The 19,598-nt window shown below is 43.4% G+C and overlaps 1 protein-coding gene across 1 annotated transcript in view; it reads right to left on the bottom strand.

Annotated features, from left to right (window-relative positions):
* Nucleotides 1-521: 521 nt before the first annotated feature.
* cdh15 (cadherin 15, type 1, M-cadherin (myotubule)) overlaps nt 522-19,598 on the bottom strand; it is a gene marked incomplete at both ends in the record, with an annotated part of 50,725 nt that continues 31,648 nt past the window's right edge. Inside the window, 14 exon segments of the mRNA XM_084308177.1 lie at nt 522-716; nt 2,390-2,587; nt 5,534-5,685; nt 6,688-6,862; nt 6,864-6,928; nt 7,910-8,080; nt 8,083-8,142; nt 9,355-9,491; nt 11,531-11,778; nt 14,258-14,443; nt 15,051-15,059; nt 15,065-15,178; nt 17,043-17,224; nt 19,359-19,503. Of these exon segments, the coding sequence (XP_084164303.1) occupies nt 522-716; nt 2,390-2,587; nt 5,534-5,685; nt 6,688-6,862; nt 6,864-6,928; nt 7,910-8,080; nt 8,083-8,142; nt 9,355-9,491; nt 11,531-11,778; nt 14,258-14,443; nt 15,051-15,059; nt 15,065-15,178; nt 17,043-17,224; nt 19,359-19,503 (2,037 nt within the window).

Below are 19,598 nucleotides of genomic sequence, written 5' to 3'. Positions count from 1 at the left end.
TTCAATCATACATATTGATATTATTATTGTATATATCTTTTACGGAATATACAAAGTTATTGAGTGATATGTTTGGAAGGTTATCTGGCTAACTGCGTATTCCTGCTTTTACGAAATACCCCTTGTTGCTTCACATGTACCTCTCCCTGCTCAACTCAAACGATGGACTCCACCAGAAACCCTGTGTGTTGAGAGCCAATAGTGAAATATCACTTCATAAATATGTACAAATCACCCCGAATATACCCCTCAGGCACAGACAGTAGGTAAAGGACTGGTAGTAGAATTGACCCATCTCAAACCCTGCCCTCTTTTCTTGATCCTCCAATCACTACTGTTGTTGCAGAGGGTTTGAGATGGGTCCATTTGAGATGTCAAAGGTGGTACATGCTAAACACAGTCGTGGTCGTGGAACTAAAATATGTTTAAATTATCCCAGATCGCACACTGTAGGCCCAGGCTCTGTGACCCTAACTCGGGTCATCCATGTTGTTGTTGTTGTGGGCCGTCTTTAGCCTGGATCACGCGTACATGTTGGCCAGCTTCTTGAAGCGCGGCCCCCAGTCGCTGAGGTAGTCGTAGTCCTGGTCCCCGTCGGAGCTGCAGGTGGCGATGGAGCTGAGGCTGCCGGCCAGAGAGCCCTCCCCCTCGTAGTCGTAGATCAGAGCCGTGTCGTAGGGCGGCACGTTGGGGTCGGTGTCCGCCGCCTGCAGCCCCTGGAGAGGCCCGGAGGAGAGACCATGTTGTTGTTATACATTACAATAAATATGGTTACAAGTAGGGCTGTTGTACCGAATGTCATTTTTTAACATTCGAAGCTTCGATTGAAGTATTCGAACGAAGCTTCGAATGTCTATAAAAAAAAAAAAAAATTACAAAAAATTAAATAAAAAATCTATATATTTTTTTTAACTGAATCCTCAATTTGAATAGTGATTAATCTGATTAAATTAGTATTTTTATTTTATTAAATCAACTTTCTTTAATGAATATAACTCATCAGTTTCGTCAACAACATAAATAATCCAATAAGGGCACGGTTGGTATGAAAGTGATGGTGACGTCTTATAGTATAATATTATAATATTAGTGTAGCCTAGTCTTTAAGTGCAACTGTGAAGAAAACCCCCCATTGGTTTAAACGGATTGAATAGACAAAAAAAATTTGATTTAGAATTCGAATGTCAACATTATGATCGAAGCTTCGAAGCATTCGGTACAGCCCTAGTTACAATAAACACTAGAATCTGAATATATACTATGTGAGTAAGTAAAGTATACAGTATACACAGGTGCGATATACATAAGGTGTGTGATATATACGTCATATACGAATGTTCAAGTTTGTTTATTAATTGTCATAGTAAAATACAGAATACTTTATCATGAAATGCTTTTTTCTGTATGAGCCCCTGGGAGTGTGCTTCATACAGTAATAGATAAAAAGTATAAAATAGAAAAAGTCAAAAGTACGTAAAATAAAGTATCCAGTCAATATACATAATATACAATACAGAGTAAAAAGAGTAACCGTGAGGTACAATGCAGAAATGGGATGAGGTACAAACTTAGGGTAAGATGTGTGAATTGTAGTGCAAATCTCTTTACTACTAAATATAAAGTGTGTTAGTGTCTAAAGTGGGTGTTAAGGTGAGTCTTTACTTAAAGTGAGTGTGAATGATTGGTTGTTACATAGTGTTATTGTAGTTGAGCATCCTCATAAGGTGTGTGATATACATTATACGAATGTACAGGGACGTGTCTGAGTTCCACAGTATGTACAGAGACACGCAACCGGCTTGTATACAGTGCCGTGGAGCAAAATACAGTAGAATAATCCATCTACAGATAGTATACATTTACTCAAAATGTTCTTACAGTATGTACCCCAGTTGCTATTGCATGTCCATATTTGTGTTTCATTACACGTATATATATACTTACCAACTGTTTTGCCTGTTTTACTGCAACACTATTATCACCGACATCTAAGAAGGGAGATCCCCCCTTGAATGGCCCTTCTAAGGTTTCTCTCCTCCACATTGCCTGTGGTGCTTTTTTCCTATTGCTAGGTTTTTAGTGAGTATTTCCCTTACCTTCGCGTGGGGTATGTCTGGGAGTGTTGCATTCATTTATTTGGACTTCATGGTGTTTTTTTTGTTTTGTTCTTGATTTATTGTGATGTTTCTTCTTGACTTGTTTATAGAAGACGTGTCCGGCCCCATGGGGACATTAACGTGTGTTGTCGGGGCCTTACAAATAAATTTGATTTGATTTACATATCATCAACATGGCATACGGTGGACTTGCTGTGGTAAAGGGATCGACGATAGTGAAATTGAATTGGTGTGAAAAGTGTCATCATCGGCATATAAAGAGTGTCTCTCACGTCGTTGATGTAGTCCTCGATGTCGGTGGGGTCTGCCGGGGGCCTCCGTGGGTAGGTGGGCGAGGGCAGGTTGTGCGGGGCGTCCTTCCTGAGGGGCTGCCTGGTCCTGGGGGCGCCGCCGGCCCCTGGCAGGCAGTAGGACACCGGGGTGGGGGGCCCGTCGTTCGGGTTCCACAGCAGGTCGATGTTGAAGGCGTTCTGGAAGGAGGAGGTGGAAAGTGCTCAACTCTTCATCGTGACGAAAAGGAAAAAACACATTATTCTTGGGGGTGTTCGTGACAGAATGATCAATCAGAAAAATGTATGCGAGTGCTCCATGTTTTGCAGATTATGGATTTTCATGAATTAGAAAAATAAATGGAAGGCCCTGCCGAAACACCCGCAGGTTTTATGTCGTCATGCAGGACCGTGCTTTTTGTTTATTGCAAATAAATCAATTTTGTTCACACTATCCTATTTCATGAAAGGACTAGAGAGAACATAATAACCTGTGATATATATATATAGAGACTGACACCTGCACGCTGTGACATAATCAAGATATTTCTATAGTATAGAGTAGACTGGTGATCCATCCGAGAGAGCATGTTTACTGGGTTTGTTTAACGGAGGTACCGCGAGTATATCCACAGTCACGATGGACTTCATGTGTTGTGAAGTGACTGTGGCACGTAGCGGTACTGCAAGTAAACTCACTCCCCCTTAAAAAGGCATCCAGACACATTACCAAGAAGTGAATTCACCTCTTGGTCTAGTGGTCTGTGATGTCGCCCGCGGCGCGGGAGACCGGGGTTCAACTCCCACCCAGGGCATGTCAAATAAGACCGGTTTCATTTGCATGCAGCTCAGTGGGTGATCATTTACTAAAATGACATAACGGAACAATCCCGGAGAAAATCACACCACGCAACTGCAACGTTCATTATTGAACAAAATGTCACGCTGAGATAAAAGGTAAACAGCCTACTTTACCAAAGTGTCCCCTGCAGTCAGCTGTTCTCTGTGGACATGCAAGCGTGCCGCTCGCAACAATAGAACAATAATGAAGAATCATTAATGAAGTCAATCCCTATGTCGTTTCTGTTGTTGTGTTGTTTTGGAAGAATACTACACGAGGATTCTGGACCCCAGCCATATTTCCTACTTATCAATGATGATGTTGATCAGTAGCCTATAGAGTTCTTGCACCTCATGGTACCAAAGCACCTCAAAGGCCCTAAAAACAAAATTACAAACATCACAAAACAAACTGGTCAGACTACTGCTTGACCTTACCCCTAGAACCCACCTCACCCCTGCCCATTTTGACAACCTAGGATGGCTTAGAGTAGACGACAGAGTACAGCAACTTGCAATGGGCCTGGTCTACAAGATACACTACACCACTCAGGTACCCATGTACATGTCGAAATACTTCCCAAAGGTCAGTGAATACCATGACCACAACACCAGAGGGAGTTCCACAAATCATGTTCAACCCAGATTCGGCTCAAATCATGCTTTTTGTTATTTGGGAAATGGGTTTTGGGGGATTTGATCAGTTAGATATGGAGTCCCAACTCCCAACCCCCAACCCCCTCCAATGTACAGTCATTTACCTAGTATGGTTTTGTCAATAGTCCAATGTACAATTTTGTTTGTTTGTACAGTGTCCCCCCCCCCCCCCCTCAATGTACAGTTTTGCTTGTTTATACAGTGTGCCCCCCCCCCCCCCCAACCACCTCCAATGTAAATTACCCAGTATGGTTGTCAATATCCCAATGTACCCAACCCCCCCCCCCACCCAACCTCCTCCAATGTACAGTTTCTACGTCAAATGTATATACTCCCTTTTCTTGACTCCTTCTGTATCACAAACAGTACTGTATTTGCAAATCTGGTATGTCATAAATGTATAGATGTAGCAGTACTGACTATCTGTATGTCATGTATGTCATATATGTCCTGATGAATTGAAAATGGGGGACCCTGATGTAAACAAGACGAAAGTCTTTCTCTGGTCTGCATCCCCTTAACAATTGTGTGTATTGAGCTGTACTGTATTGTACCCATTCTGCAATCTGTTAATAAAGTTTTCAATCAATCAATCAATCAATCAAGAGTGTAGACACCTGGATCTCATTCTGCAAGAAGAGACAGAGGCTGCATGTTTTGTGTCTCAAACATTATTGTGGGTTATTGTGCCTGAGTGTAGGTGTGTGTGTGTGTGTGTGTGTGTGTGTGTGTGTGTGTGTGTGTGTGTGTGTGTGTGTGTGTGTGTGTGTGTGTGTGTGTGTGTGTGTGTGTGTGTGTGTGTGTGTGTGTGTGTGTGTGTGTGTGTGTGTGTGTGTGTGTGTGTGTGTGTTCTTTAAACTAAAATGTTTTACTGTATGAAGGGATGCCCCCCGAAACACGGTTCTAAACAGGAACCGGTACTAAATTAGAAAAAGCCGGAGTATTGATAAGCTCTGACGTTATCGGTACTGACTGCTTAATTAGCAGCAATCTGTTGTTGAAAATTGAACGTTAAACCGGAGAAACGGAAATGCGAGGACAGGAAGCCGTCATGAAATCGTTGTAGTCATATTGTAGTCTTTTAGTCTTATTAACTAAAAGATTTTAACAAAATAAAAAGCAGCAGCACTATTGGATAACTGACAAACTGAGTCATGTTTGCTATGTTTTTCTTTCTTTGGGGGAGTAGGACATTTGTTTCACAGTTTTAGCATGATGTTTTATAGATGGCTAGGTTAAACACAGGTTTTTGTTTTTAAGAGGGGGGGGGGGGGGGCGTTTGATTTGATACAGATATGGCCTTAAGCCGTTCAAATAATAAATGTATACATTTTTTTTTAAATAATAATAATCTAAAAGAACCGATAAGAGTATCGATAAAGTACCGAACCGTTAAGCAGTATCGATAAGAGTAGTAGTATCGATAAAATCCTAACGATACCCATCCCGGAGGCTCATACAGAACCTTAACGTTATATGTAACAAATCAAACAAAACTTGAACTTGAACCAGAACTTACAACAAAGTACCTGTTATTTATCATTCTTTACCAAAAATATATATTTGTAATCTACACTGTAGTAACATTGTTGTTAACAGCAGTGTGTGTGTGTGTGTGTGTGTGTGCGTCCATGTGCATGTGTGTGTTACCTCGTCCTCCTCGCCCCCCCCCTGCTCGTCGTAGTTGAGGACGTTGTCTCGTATGTCGTCGTCTGACTCCGCCCCCACCAGCAGACCGGCCCCCTTCTTGAGGTGGTGGCGTCTGGTGCAGGTCGTCATGGCTACCGCTAGGAGGAGCAGCACTGGAATCCCAACACACACACAGAGAGAGACCATGAAGCAGCTACTTTAACCCTTTCACTGCTACACTACATAAGGTTAACCCTTTACTACCACACTACCGACGGTTAACCGTGAGAGGGTTAACTTCCGGGAGCGTGTGCGTGTGGTGTGTGTCTGCATTCATAATGTTCATGTCCACTTGCTTATCTGTAATGTATGTGGACGTACAGTGAATTATTCATGGGAGGTAACTTTTAATATAAATTCTCTGCTCATTTTATGCCTCGTTTCTGTGAAGCACTTTGGGCTGCAATTCTTGAACGAAAGGTGCGCATACAAATAAAGTGTATTATTATTATTATTATTATTATTATTATTATTATTATTATTATTATTATTATTATTATTATTATTATTATTATTATTATTATTATTATATCAAATGTGTGTGTTGTTGCTTAGTAATGATGACAAAACCCAAATTCAATAGTTAATAGTTTTCATGTCTCTGTGATCTAATCAGTCATAATGTTCATCCACACTGTAAGCGGTATGATTGTTCACACCATGTTAGAGCTGAAACCTGTTTTTGGGTTCGAACCTTCGTTTTTAATTTTAATTTTTTTTATTCAATTTTCTTTTTTTTATAAATATTCTCAAACTAAATCCTCAATTTGAATAAAGTGATTAATCTGATTAAATTATTTTTTCTTTTTATTATTAAATCAACTTTCTTTAATGAATATAACTCATCAGTTTTTAATACTATAATATTAGTGTAGCCTCATCTAAGAAAAACCCCATTTAAATTGGTTTAAACAGAATGAATAGACGCATAAAATAAAAAATTATAAAATAAAGAAAATGTATTAAAAATAAAATTCGAATGTTGATTTAGAATTCGAATGCCAACGTAACGAACGAAGGTCCCAACGTCTGGGCTCAGCCCTGCACCGTGTATACGGAGTGAGTCTGTTCGTCCCCCGCTGTGAGCGGTATGGTTCCCAGGAGGTGAGACTCACACAGCAGGAGCGCCACGCTGACCATGATGACCACCAGGGCGAGGAAGCTGACCCCGGCTCTGCTGCCCACGAGGGCCGCCGCACCCGACCTGCAGTCCCCGAAGGAGTCGCAGGCGCACACGGTCACGTTGACCTGGGCGTAGGCGCCGAGGCTGGGCAGGCCGGAGTCCGACACCCCGCACCGTCACCACGTACTCGCCTGACTCCAGCTCCACCAGGGACTGCAGCATGGCGTGGGTCTCTGGGGGGGGGAAGAGGGGGAGAGAAAGAGAATGGTGAGATAGGATAAGGCCGCACTACCAAATGGTTAACCCTTTCACTGCTACAATACAGAAGGTTAACAACCCTTTCACTACCACACTACAGAATGTTAACCCTTTACTATCACACTACAGACGCTTAACCCCCCCCCCCCCCCCCCCCCCCCCCCACCCCCTCCTAATGGACAGTCTCCTCCCATCATATGTATATATTCTCTGTTAGGATCTCTGGGTAACAGTACTGTATATTTGCATATCGTATATGTCACAAATGTAACTACTATATATACCTGTATGTCATGTATGTTGTGTATGTCATAAATGTCATTATGAATTGAAAATGGGGGCCCTGATGTAAACAAGATGAAAGTCTTTCTCTGGTCTGCATCCCCTTAACAATTGTGTGTATTGAGCCGTACTGTATTGTACCCATTCTGCAATCTGTTAAATAAAGTTTTCATTCATTCATTCATTCATTCATTCATTCATTCATTCATTCATTCATTCATTCATCCTTCTGTAGTGTGGTAGTGAAAGGCTTGAGATTCTCCCTCCGTTGCAGAGTTTAAAACCTTGATCTCCAACCTTTGTCAATCAAGTTGTACACGTTTTAATTGATTGTTATCTTTACTTGTCTTATTGTGATTTTATATTCTGTGTGATTTTATATGCCTTTTTTTTGCTTAACTCTGTATGTACACTCGACGTTGCCTTTTGAGTTTAAATAAAGGTTTGAAATTAAATGAAAATAATATAAAAAATGTACATTGTGATGTTGTTTTGACAGCAATACACTACAAGGAATTGATCAAGCTCTGCCCTCTTTTCTTGATCCGCCAATCACAGCTGTTGCTTTCCTTGTCCGTTGTCCGAAGGAAGCAACAGCTGTGATTGGAGGATCAAGAAAAGAGGGAGGGGCTTGATGTAGTTATATAAAGCAGTTGTAGTTATGTCCCCCTTACCATTGATCTGTATAACGGTCCAGTTGACGGACACGTCGTCGGGCAGGTCAAAGGTGAAGGGCTCGGCGTGTGGAGGAAGGTCCTCGTCCACCGCGGTCAGGACCATGCCGGAGGCCATGCGGCCCCCCGTGTTGCTGCACACGGTCCCACTGAGCGGGAGCAGCTGGGGGGGAAGTCGTTGGTCTCCTTCAGGGTGACGACCAGGCTGGCGGTGGTGGAGACGCCCCCAGAGTCTGCAGAGAGAGCGAGAGAGAGAGGAGACAGACATTACCGTCCTGTTCAATGGTAGAAATGGCTGCATTTATATATAGCAGCTTTTATCCAAAGCGCTTTGCAATTTTGTTCCTCACATTTGACCCGTTCGCTCACACGTTCAACACACCGACGGTGCGAGGTGCCGACCTGCTCATCGGGAGCAGTTAGGGGTCAAGTGCCTTGCTCAAGGACACATCGACACGCAAGGAGGTTTGGCTGTTGCAGCTTTGCTCATTCAATCCACGTGTTTTGTGTCATCGTCACTACTAGTGAATTTGCTAATAAACTATTATTCCTCCTATACTTCAAAAGAAGAATAAACATATGAAGAAGAGATTAAAGAGACAGGAAGACGAGGTTATGTCAATGGGATTTATATCCTGTCGAATGAGACAGAATGTAAGGTGATGGTAACAAACTGGATGATGTCTAGAGTAAAGTAACGCTACTATGCTACATTATGTTTATCACGGTGCGCTCACATTCACACACCGACGGCGGAGGCGACCACGCAAGGTGCCGACCTGCTCATCGGGAGCAGTTAGGGGGTTAAGTGTCTTGCTCAAGTACACTTCGACACTCTGCCCGGGAGGAGCGGTTGTGCACCTCCCGAGCCACTGTCACCCCCCCCCCACCCCCCCCCCCCCCCCCATTGTTAACCCTTTCACTACCACACTACAGATGGTTAGCCTTCTGTAGTGTGGTAGTGAAAGGGTTAACCATTTGTCGTGTGGCAGTGAAAGGGTTAACCTTCTGCGTTGTCGCAGTGAAAGGCTTAACCATTTGGTAGTGCGGCAGTGAAAGGGTTAAAGAGCCATTCCGAGCCAACGTGGTCGCCCACTGGCTCTGTTTAAATAGTGATTTAACGTATTGTTCATTTGAAATTCATTGTTGGGGCCTGTGAGTGTGAGTCTTTCACCTTTTAGCATTGGCATGGATTGATTGTTTTTAGATCGCTAGCATGGCTAACAAATGCAAATATATTGTAGTCTGCCCCGTTGTTCTGACCAGGATTACGTTCCTTTTGCACCCTTGATGCGCACAGAGGTCTTGAAACAGACCTAAACCTAAAATCGACACAGTCAAAATAAATATTTGATTGCATCTTTAACGCTAACTTCTACCATGACTGTTGATCATACAAGCATCACCCGTCATTCTCTTTCACCGTCTCATGTGGGCAGACTGACCTATGACCTTGATGACGGCATTGTAGATGTTGTTTTTAACGTAAGGCGAGCGGACGTTGAAGGTTCTCCTGGCGCTGATCTCTCCCGTCTCCCTGTTGATGTCCAGCCAGCGCTCAGGGTCTCTGCTGACCTCATACCTGGCAGAGAGAGGGGACTTCCACTTAAACACACGTATTCACACTGACACTATTGACCGTCGTACACTTGTAGACTACTACATTAAAGGAGAATGCCACCCACACTGTATGTTCTTCCCGTGCCCCAGGACAGTTCAGTCAGTAGTTGTGAACACGTGACGCACCCCTCTCCCCTAAAGCTAGAAACCAGAGAGAGAGAGAACCCTCTCTGAAGCCTCCAAACTGGGATGTAAAACCCGGGGCTTCTCCATAGACAATGAATGGGACTTTGACTTTTTGAAGCCATTACATGTTTTTGTGAGCCCTTACACCCAAATAAAGTTTTAATTGTAGTTCAGAGCTTCAAGCGAGATTAGAATATGAAGGTAATTTGGGTGTAAAGGCTCACGTAAACATTGTATGGCCTTGTAAAGTCAGAGCCCCATTCAATGTCTATGGAGCAGCCCCCAAATATCATCACCAATTGGAGGGTTATCTCTCTGGTCTCTAGCTGTAGGAGAGAGCGGTGTGTGTTCACAAACACTGACTGAACTGTCCTGGGGCACAGGAGGAAGAACATACAAATGTGTAAATTCTTAAAAAGGGTGGCATTCCCCTTTAAGTGTAGACTAGTACACGTAATCGAAACTCGCCACCGTAAAAGTCCAAATCCCCATATCCCCACCGACCCACCCAACCCCCTCCTGATGTACAGTTTCCTCCCCCTCGTATGTATATATTTTCTGTTAGGATCTCTGTCAAACAGAGAGTGGGGTGAGTAGTTCCACTTTTTACTTAAAGTGCCTTTAAAGCAAGGGGATTACAGTAATGCCCCCAACTAAAATATGTACATATCGTTTAGGATGTTGTGCATCCCTGGGGACAATCACTTTGAATCTTAAATAAACTGTTTCAGAAATATAGCTTTAGAAAAAAAAGTGGTTTTGTGGCACAACTTGCCCCCGGTGCGGGGTAAGTTGTGACATTAGAGAGAATACACTGGGGTAAATTGTGCCATTGATAATTTTACGTAAAACAGATCATTTTAATCTCAAAAGCGGTAAAAGCATCCTGCAGATCTTCATCTCCTTTCCAACCTGATGTATAGTCTTCCCTGTTGCACCTCTTTCACTGCTCTTTCCAACTTCTCAAGACGAGTTGAAACCCTGTCTGTCTTCGTTTGTATATCTGCGTGGCATGATGGATTTTGGTCTAAAATTAAGAATATCACATAGTTTTAGTGATCAAATGCAAGAATGCAATGTACAATAACAATACAATAAAGTAATATATATACTATATAGTTAATAAAATAAGTTGGGGCAACTTAACAAAGAGAATATCTGGCACAACTTAACCCAGGCCCTTTGGCACAAATCACCCCAAGCCTACCATTTTGAAAAAAATGCATCCCCCAGCTGTTTTGAGCTAGCATCATGCTAACTGTATAGACTCATGGTGTAGCTTACTAAAGCACTAAAACATGTGTGAACTGTTTTCAAAGTTGTCTATAATTGTTCAAACACAGCAATAAAAAAACCTTGATCATACAAATTTTACTTTGGAGGGCAAAAAACTGCTTTTTGAACTTAAATGTGCTTACCTCTCAAGCCAGGTGTCTCCCTTCTCTGCAGGTTGAGTGAAATGGATGCCTCTCCAAAAATATGTTGTCACATGACCAACTTCTTCTATGGTTTTCTAGATAACAGGGGTGGAACTACATGCCCCTTGGCACTACTCACCCCACTCTCCCCTACTGTATATTTGCATATCTTGTATGTCACAAATGTAACAGTACTGTATACCTGTATGTCATGTGTCATGTATGTCATAAATGTCATGATATATATCTGTATATCTGTATGTCGTGTATGTCATAAATGTCCTGATGAATTGAAAATGGGGTACCCTGATGTAAACAAGACGAAAGTCTTTCTCTGGTCTGCATCCCCTTAACAATTGTGTGTATTGAGCTGTACTGTATTGTACCCATTCTGCAATCTGTTAATAAAGTTTTCAATCAATCAATCAATCTCCTCTCCTCTGAGTCATTCGTATACCTAAGTTTGGAGTTATCGGGGTCATAGGCGATGTTGCGCTTCAGTATCGTGCCCGGGACCACCGACTCTGGGACCACGATCTCTATGGGGTCCTCCCGGAACCGGGGGGCCTCGTTCTCGTTCACGACGGTGACGGTCACCGTGGCGCTGCTCACCGGCACGTTCACCGGGGCCTTGACACTCAGAGGGTTGACGTTCTCCACCGTCAGGGTCAACGTGTGCTCGGACTGGGCCTCGTAGTCCAAGGGCTGCCGAGACAAAACAGAACAATTGAGCTGTCCTGTATTGTACCCCTTCTGCAATCTGTTAATAAAGGTTCAATCAATCAATCAATCAATCAATCAATCTGTATGGAATGATAGTCTAGTTAGCTTGCAGTTCAATAGTGAGCCACAAGATGGTGATATTGACTCATGTGTGTGTGTGTGTGTGAGGACCTCAATGTAACGTTAGGTTCTCATAATTATTAATATGGACATGGTTTTGCCTAGCCCCTTTCGGGACTGTGATGCACCGAGTGAATACACAGCCCCCTGTCCCACCATGTAAAAACCCTACAATTAAGTCTGTCTCGATTTTTAAATATATTTTATAAACTTGTCAACACACTGTTCAAAACGGCGTTACTTCCGGCTTTGGCTGCCTGGTGCGGATGCGCTGTGATCACGCAGCAGGCAGCCTGTACGTTAATGGCAACGCAGGCAGCCAAAGCCGGAAGTAACGTCGTTTTGAGCAGTGTGTTGACAAGTTTATTACTGAATTATTACTGTCTTTTTGGAACCAGGAACACTGCCTACCTTATCTACTGCCCAGTTTGTAAAAGTTGTATTATTATTATTATTATTATTATTATTATTATTATTATTATTATTATTATTATTATTATTATTATTATTATTATTATTATTATTATTATTATTATTATTATTATTATTATTATTATTATTATTATTATTATAATATAATAATAATTATTATTATTATTATTATTATTATTATTATTATTATTATTATTATTATTATTATTATTATTATTATTATTATTATTATTATTATTATTATTATTATTATTATTATTATTATTATTATTATTATTATTATTATTAATTATTATTATTATTATTATTACAGTGCATGTTCAATACAAGGGAAGATGTGCTAGAAAATAAATCACTGACATTTTAAGTTGTTTCTTTGGAAGAAAACTTAAACATGTTCCACAGACCAGACCTCAGAAATAAATCGTATATTGTTGAAAAGATAAAATGTAGACATACTGGTTCTTGTATCACTAGGACGCGTGAATACCAAACCAAGCCGCATTTCTCGGAGACGCTCTCTGATTGGCCGACGCCTGTTTCTACACTGGTTAAGCTTAGGCACTCTTCGAAGTTGATTAAGGTTAGAGTTTGTCTTAGAGCATGGCGATAGAACGCCAGGTAGTTTGCAGGCTGTTTGACGTGGAAATGGGCAAAGACACAGCTCGTCACGCGATTGGGCAAACGCGTCAGTGGGCAATCAGAGAGCGTCAGTTAGTGCCAATCAGAGAGCGTCTCAGAGAAATGCGGCTTGGTTTGGTATTCACGCCACTAGGACCATAGGTCTAAATCTTAATTCCCAGGTCAGTAATGTAAAACACTGTTGTAAGGCGCTCAGCCACACCAGCAGGGTCTACAGATAGGAGGCCCGGGAGTTTGATCCCCAATATAACCAGACAGTAATTTAAAAAAAACATAAATCATCACAGGATGTGAACCGCACTCCTTTTTTCAAAACTTTGTTCAGGGACGGCAATAGGAAATGAGCAGTAGGTCAAACTGTACAATATGCCAGACGTATTGCACATATCTACGTATAAGTAGTCAAAATATAGGTCTGTTGAATGTAAACAATATACATATTGCACATAACTACGTATAAGTAGTCAAAATATAGGTCTGTTGAGTATAGACTACAGCGAATACACCACAAAAGAAATATATAGATATTGTTTCGGACATATAGTCAATTGAACAGATATGTACACTCAGGACGAGGACTGTACAGCAGAAAGAGAGGAATGGAACATTTTATAAAGTGAGAAGGTAAACATGGGGTTACACCTGCACATGTAGACGGGTCGCCTGATTGCTTTTACCAAACGGTTCGTGTTTCCGCGTTCCCGTTTTGCGCTCTGATTGGCCACTGACCTTTCTGGTCATGTGACATGTGCGCCCAATCGTGTGACGGCAAGTACTTTGGACGGTTAAGCTTAGGCGCTCTTTCGAAGTTGGTTAAGGTTAGAGTTTGTCTAGAGCGTGGCGTATCGTGTGACGGCAAGTTCTTTCGCCGGTTAAGCTTAGGCACTCTTTCGAAGTTGGTTAAGGTTATAGAGTGTGGATCGTAGGCGTTAGGTAGTTTGCTGCTGGTCGAGGCCGAAATGGGCGCGTCATGCGATTGGGCGCAATGTCACATGACCAGAAACGTGCGTGCCAATCAGAGCGCAAAAACGGGAACGCGGAAACACGAACCGTTTGGTAAAAGCATAGACGCAGACGGGTCAACCGACCAGACAGTGCTGTAGGCTAGAAGTGAGCGTTGCTTATTATGGGGTGTCGGTTGAACCCTGTTCCCCAACATAGGTAAAGAAACGACCCCATGTTTTAGTTAGCGAACCGCACTCCTAACAATAAACCAACCCCCCCCCCCCCCCCCCCCCCCCCCCCCCCCGGGACCAGCTGACTGTACCTGGGTCACCGTCAGGACGCCCTGGTTGGTGGCCGGGTCCGTGCTGATGGTGAACAGGTGGTGGGGGTCGCCCTGGGCGATGGTGTAGGTGACCTCCCAGTTGCCCGTCCCGCGGTCGTCCCTGTCCGTCACGTTCACTCTGCCGATCTCGTGGTCCCTCCTGTTCTCCACGCCGGACATGCTGTACTGGAGTCAACACACGCACACACACACACACACATGCACGCGCACACGCACACACACACACACAACACACGCACACGCACACACACACACAAGCACAGACACACGCGTACACACACAAGCACACACAAGCACAGACACACGCGTACACACACAAGCACAGACACACACACACAAGCACACACACACACACACACACAAGCACAGACACAGACACACACACACAAGCACAGACACACGCGTACACACACAAGCACAGACACACACACACACACACACACAAGCACACACACACAAACAAGCACACATGCACATACACACAAACAAGCACACATGCACATACATACGTGCACACGCACGCACGCACGCACGCACGCACGCACGCACGCACGCACACACACACACACACACACACACACACACACACACACACACACACACACACACACACACACACACACACACACACACACAGGTCAAAGGTTTGAACCTCAACATTAAAGGTCTTAATGCTAATCTAACATAATGCACACATTACAAAGGAATCTTTCAGAAGTGGATACTACAGTCTGCCTCGGGGAGGGGAGGGAGGGCCAGCCCTGTAACTCACCACGTCGGGCTGAATTGTGGCGGGTGGTTGTTGATGTCAGAGACGTGTATCACAGCCACGCCCACGTTCGTCAGACCCATGCCTGACATGTCAGCCACCTGCAGAGTCAGTCTGAACTCCTGCACCACCTAGTGGGGAGAACACAACATCACACAGTGTTTGTCACGGTTAGTGATTATCTTTGATTTCGTGTGAATTAATTAGGTGCCTATAATTTAAGTAGGGGTGGGGGGGGGGGGGGGGGGGGGGGGGTGGGGGGGCGAAATAGATACAGTGATATATTGTGATATTTCCGAGTTCCGATACACAAGTATTGAAATGATTTCTTTTTACATTTTACTACAATAAGAATGATTGGAATGAGGGGAAGAGGCTGAAAACATAATCTTATGCAGATGTTGACCACTTTTTCTGTTGGGGACATAATTTGTAGGTGAAAAAAGGTAATACATCACAATATTTAGCAATATTACAATATCGTGACCCTAGTATAGTGATTCCCACTTCTACTGTAAAGATGATTTAAATTGAATGTTTGATGTGCTGGTAGAAACAGCTAATGACCAACATTTATTTCCTGTTGGTTTTGTTCTTATATCATCAGCAACAGACAGGAAATCAACATTTACATTTACATTTAGTCATTTAGCTGAACGATATTTATCCAAAGCGACTTACAGATTCTGTACAACAAGTCAGCAGGACGGGTACAACTCTTACAGCTGAGTAACAATGTTCATCAAACAGTGCTGAGACTTGGGTGCTGCAGTGTTGAGTGCAGAGTAGTAGAGATATATTAGTATAGCAGGTACTAGGTAGTAATTATATAGACAAGGAAGATTAATTAGTGGAAGAGTGCATGATAGTAGAAGACGGTTTTTTATTTAAAATGTTTTCATTTCAGATATCGATTGAAGAAGTGTGTTTTTAGTCGACGGCGTAGAACGCAGGTTTATGTTTGTTGTCGAGCTGAAACCGTCTATAATTCCCCAACATGTGCAGAGGAGAAGGTTTGATATTAGAATAGTTTGAGGTCTCGGGCGGTCAGGTGGCGTAGCGGAGATTGCGCTCGTCACCAACGCAGGAGATGCTGGGTTCAAGCCCAGCTCTCGGCGTTGCTACCAGCTTGGCTGGTCGTTCATACTAATACAATTGGCAGTGTTAGGGGGTGGGGAAGCTGGTGGGTGGGAATCTGGCGTTGTGGACAGCGACGCCTACAGGTCAGGTCTCGGTGCTTGCTCAGCGGGGGCAGGACTTGGTGGAGATAGCGTGCCCTCCCACACGTTACACTTCACCAAATGAGAGTCCTCGCTGCCAAGTGAAAAGACGTCACTGGCTGTCGGCGCATGTTTCGGAGGAAGCGTGCAATCGACTCGGGACGCCCTTGTACCGACTCGTAGGAGAACATGCGAACAACAACCTGGTAGGGGAGGGGGGGAATTGGCACAACGACAAAAATTGGGAAAAAAAAAAAAAAAAAAAAAGTTTGAGGTCTCGGGGCGGCTGGGTGGCGCAGCAGACTAAGCGCTCGCCACCACCGCAAGAGACACTGGGATCGAATCCAGCTGTCAGCGGTACCTCCGGCTTGGTCAGTCGTCCCTACTAACACAATTGAAGCCGGTGGGGTATATATCCTGGTCGTTGTAAACAGCGACTCCTACTGGTCGGTCGGGGCGCCTGTACAGCAGGGAAGGGATCTGGGGGAGATAGTGTGATCCTCCCACGCGTTACACTCCCCCAGTGAGAGTCCTCGCTGTTAGGTGAAAAGAAGCGGCTGGCTGACTCCACATGTATCGGAGGAAGACATGTAGTAGTCTTATCCCTCCCCAGGCCGACAGTAGGGGGCAGATGCGTGCAACGACCAGGAAGGGAATTGGCATAACGACTAAATTGGGATGGGAGAAAAATACGGAAAAAAGGAGGAGAAAAAGTAGATAAAAAAAAAATTGTTTGAGGTCTGTTGTTTCTGCACGGCTCAGTGGCGCCCCCTACCTCTCGGTCCAGGCCCACGTCTCTGGTGTAGATGGCTCCCGTCTCGTTGTTGATGCCGAACATGGTTCTGGTGATGGCGCCGGCAGGTACGCTCTCCTGGCCGATGACGGAGTAGCTCAGGCAGGCGTTGTCTGTGGCGGGATCATCGGCGTCAGTGGCCAAGACCGACATCACGGACGTCCCTGGAAAAAAATAAAAAGGTTCAAGAAACCAAAAGAGGTCAGAATCACTGACAGGGTGTGTAGGATTCATATATTGTGGGATCATGTGATCTTGAAATCGGGAGAAATGCCTATTTACATTTCCATACACATTGTATTCCTACACTATAAATGTGATTCAGTGACATCATGTAAGTACAGAGAATAAATGGTAAATGGAGAATTTATATAGCAGCTTTTATCCAAAGCGCTTGACCATTTGTTCCACACATTTTTACCCATTCACTCACACATTCACTCACACAGGCGACCATGCAAGGTGCCGACCTGCTCATCGGGAGCAGTTAGGGTTTAAGGGTCTTGCTCAAGGACACTTCGACACGCTTCCCGGGAGGAGCGGGAATCGAACCGGGAACCTCCGGATTACCACACGACCGCTCTAACTCCTGAGCCACTATCGCCCCAGGAAAAAAGAAGTAGCCTTCCGATACATTTCCATACACATTTGTATTCCTACATGATACATCACATACAAATGTGATTCAGTATAACTTCTGTTGTGGAATATTCAAATGACCAAAAACAGTAAGCTGTAGAAATTAAGACTCAAGGGTCAATTTGTATATAAAAATACAGAACATAGTTTAATATCTGCTTCCACAGAGATCAGTTTATAATCAGAGACAACATGTGTACACATTAAATACATAATCGATATGACGTACATGAGATACCAGATATGACAGAAAAGGTCAACAAAATATGCCCTAGTGAGAGAATGAATAACAAAGACGGCTGTAGGGCTTATGTTACGTCTCCACACTAGAAGTGAAGAGAGAGGCCAAAGGTCATCTGTCGGACTGTAGCCTATAGTCTGAGCTGTAGCTAGGTGACCCTTTCACTGCCGCACTACAATGAATGAATGAATGAATGAATGAAAACTTTATTTAACAGATTGCAGAATGGGTACAATACAGTACGGCTCAATAAACACAATTGTTAAGGGGATGCAGACCAGAGAAAGACGTTTGTCTTGTTTACATCAGGGTCCCCCATTTTCAATTCATTGTGACATTTATGACATACACAACATACATGACATTTATGGCATAGGGACATACATGACATACAGGTATATAGTACTGTTACATTTGTGACATATATACGATATGCAAATATACAGTACTGTTACCCATAGATCCTAACAGAGATTATATACATATGATGGGGAGGAGACTGTACATTAGGAGGGGGTGGGTGGGTGTGAGAAAATATATACATACGGTGGGAGAGAATATATACATACGGTGGGGAGAGAATATATACATACGGTGGGGAGAGGATATATACATATAGTGGGGAGAGAATATATACATACGGTGGGGAGAGAATATATACATACGGTGGGGAGAGAATATATATACATACGGTGGGGAGAGAATATATACATACGGTGGGGAGAGAATATATATACATACGTGGGGAGAGAATATATATACATACGTGGGGAGAGAATATATACATACGGTGGGGAGAGAATATATACATACAGTGGGGAGAGAATATATACATACGTGGGGAGAGAATATATACATACGGTGGGGAGAGAATATATACATACGTGGGGAGAGGATATATACATACGGTGGGGAGAGAATATATACATACGTGGGGAGAGAATATATACATACGGTGGGGAGAGAATATATACATACGGTGGGGAGAGAATATATACATACGGTGGGGAGAGAATATATACATACGGTGGGGAGAGAATATATACATACGGTGGGGAGAGAATATATACATACGGTGGGGAGAGAATATATACATACGTGGGGAGAGAATATATATACATACGTGGGGAGAGAATATATACATACGGTGGGGAGAGAATATATACATACGGTGGGGAGAGAATATATACATACGTGGGGAGAGAATATATACATACGGTGGGGAGAGAATATATACATGCGGTGGGGAGAGAATATATACATACGGTGGGGAGAGAATATATACATACGGTGGGGAGAAGCAGGTTAAACTAGTCAAGCTGTACAGAGATTTAACACAGATGGACATAGATAACATCTCCCTCACACACATGTACAGTACGTACAGTACAGGTACAGAGAATGGTTGTTTTAATCACCTGGAACGGAGAACTCTGCCACGGAGCCGGTGAACTGCTTCTGGGTGAAACTGGGTCGGTTGTCGTTCTGATCCAGGACCACGATCTCTATGGTGGTCGGGTTCTCCAGCCTCTCACCGCTGGGGGACAGGGCGAAGGCCTTCAGCTACACACACACACACACACACACACACACACACACACACACACACACACACACACACACACACACACACACACACACACACACACACACACACA

This window comes from Notolepis coatsorum (assembly GCF_963971535.1).
Source record: "Notolepis coatsorum genome assembly, chromosome: 2".
Taxonomy (NCBI): Eukaryota; Metazoa; Chordata; class Actinopteri; order Aulopiformes; family Paralepididae; genus Notolepis; species Notolepis coatsorum.
This window is presented reverse-complemented; position numbering and strand designations above follow the sequence as displayed.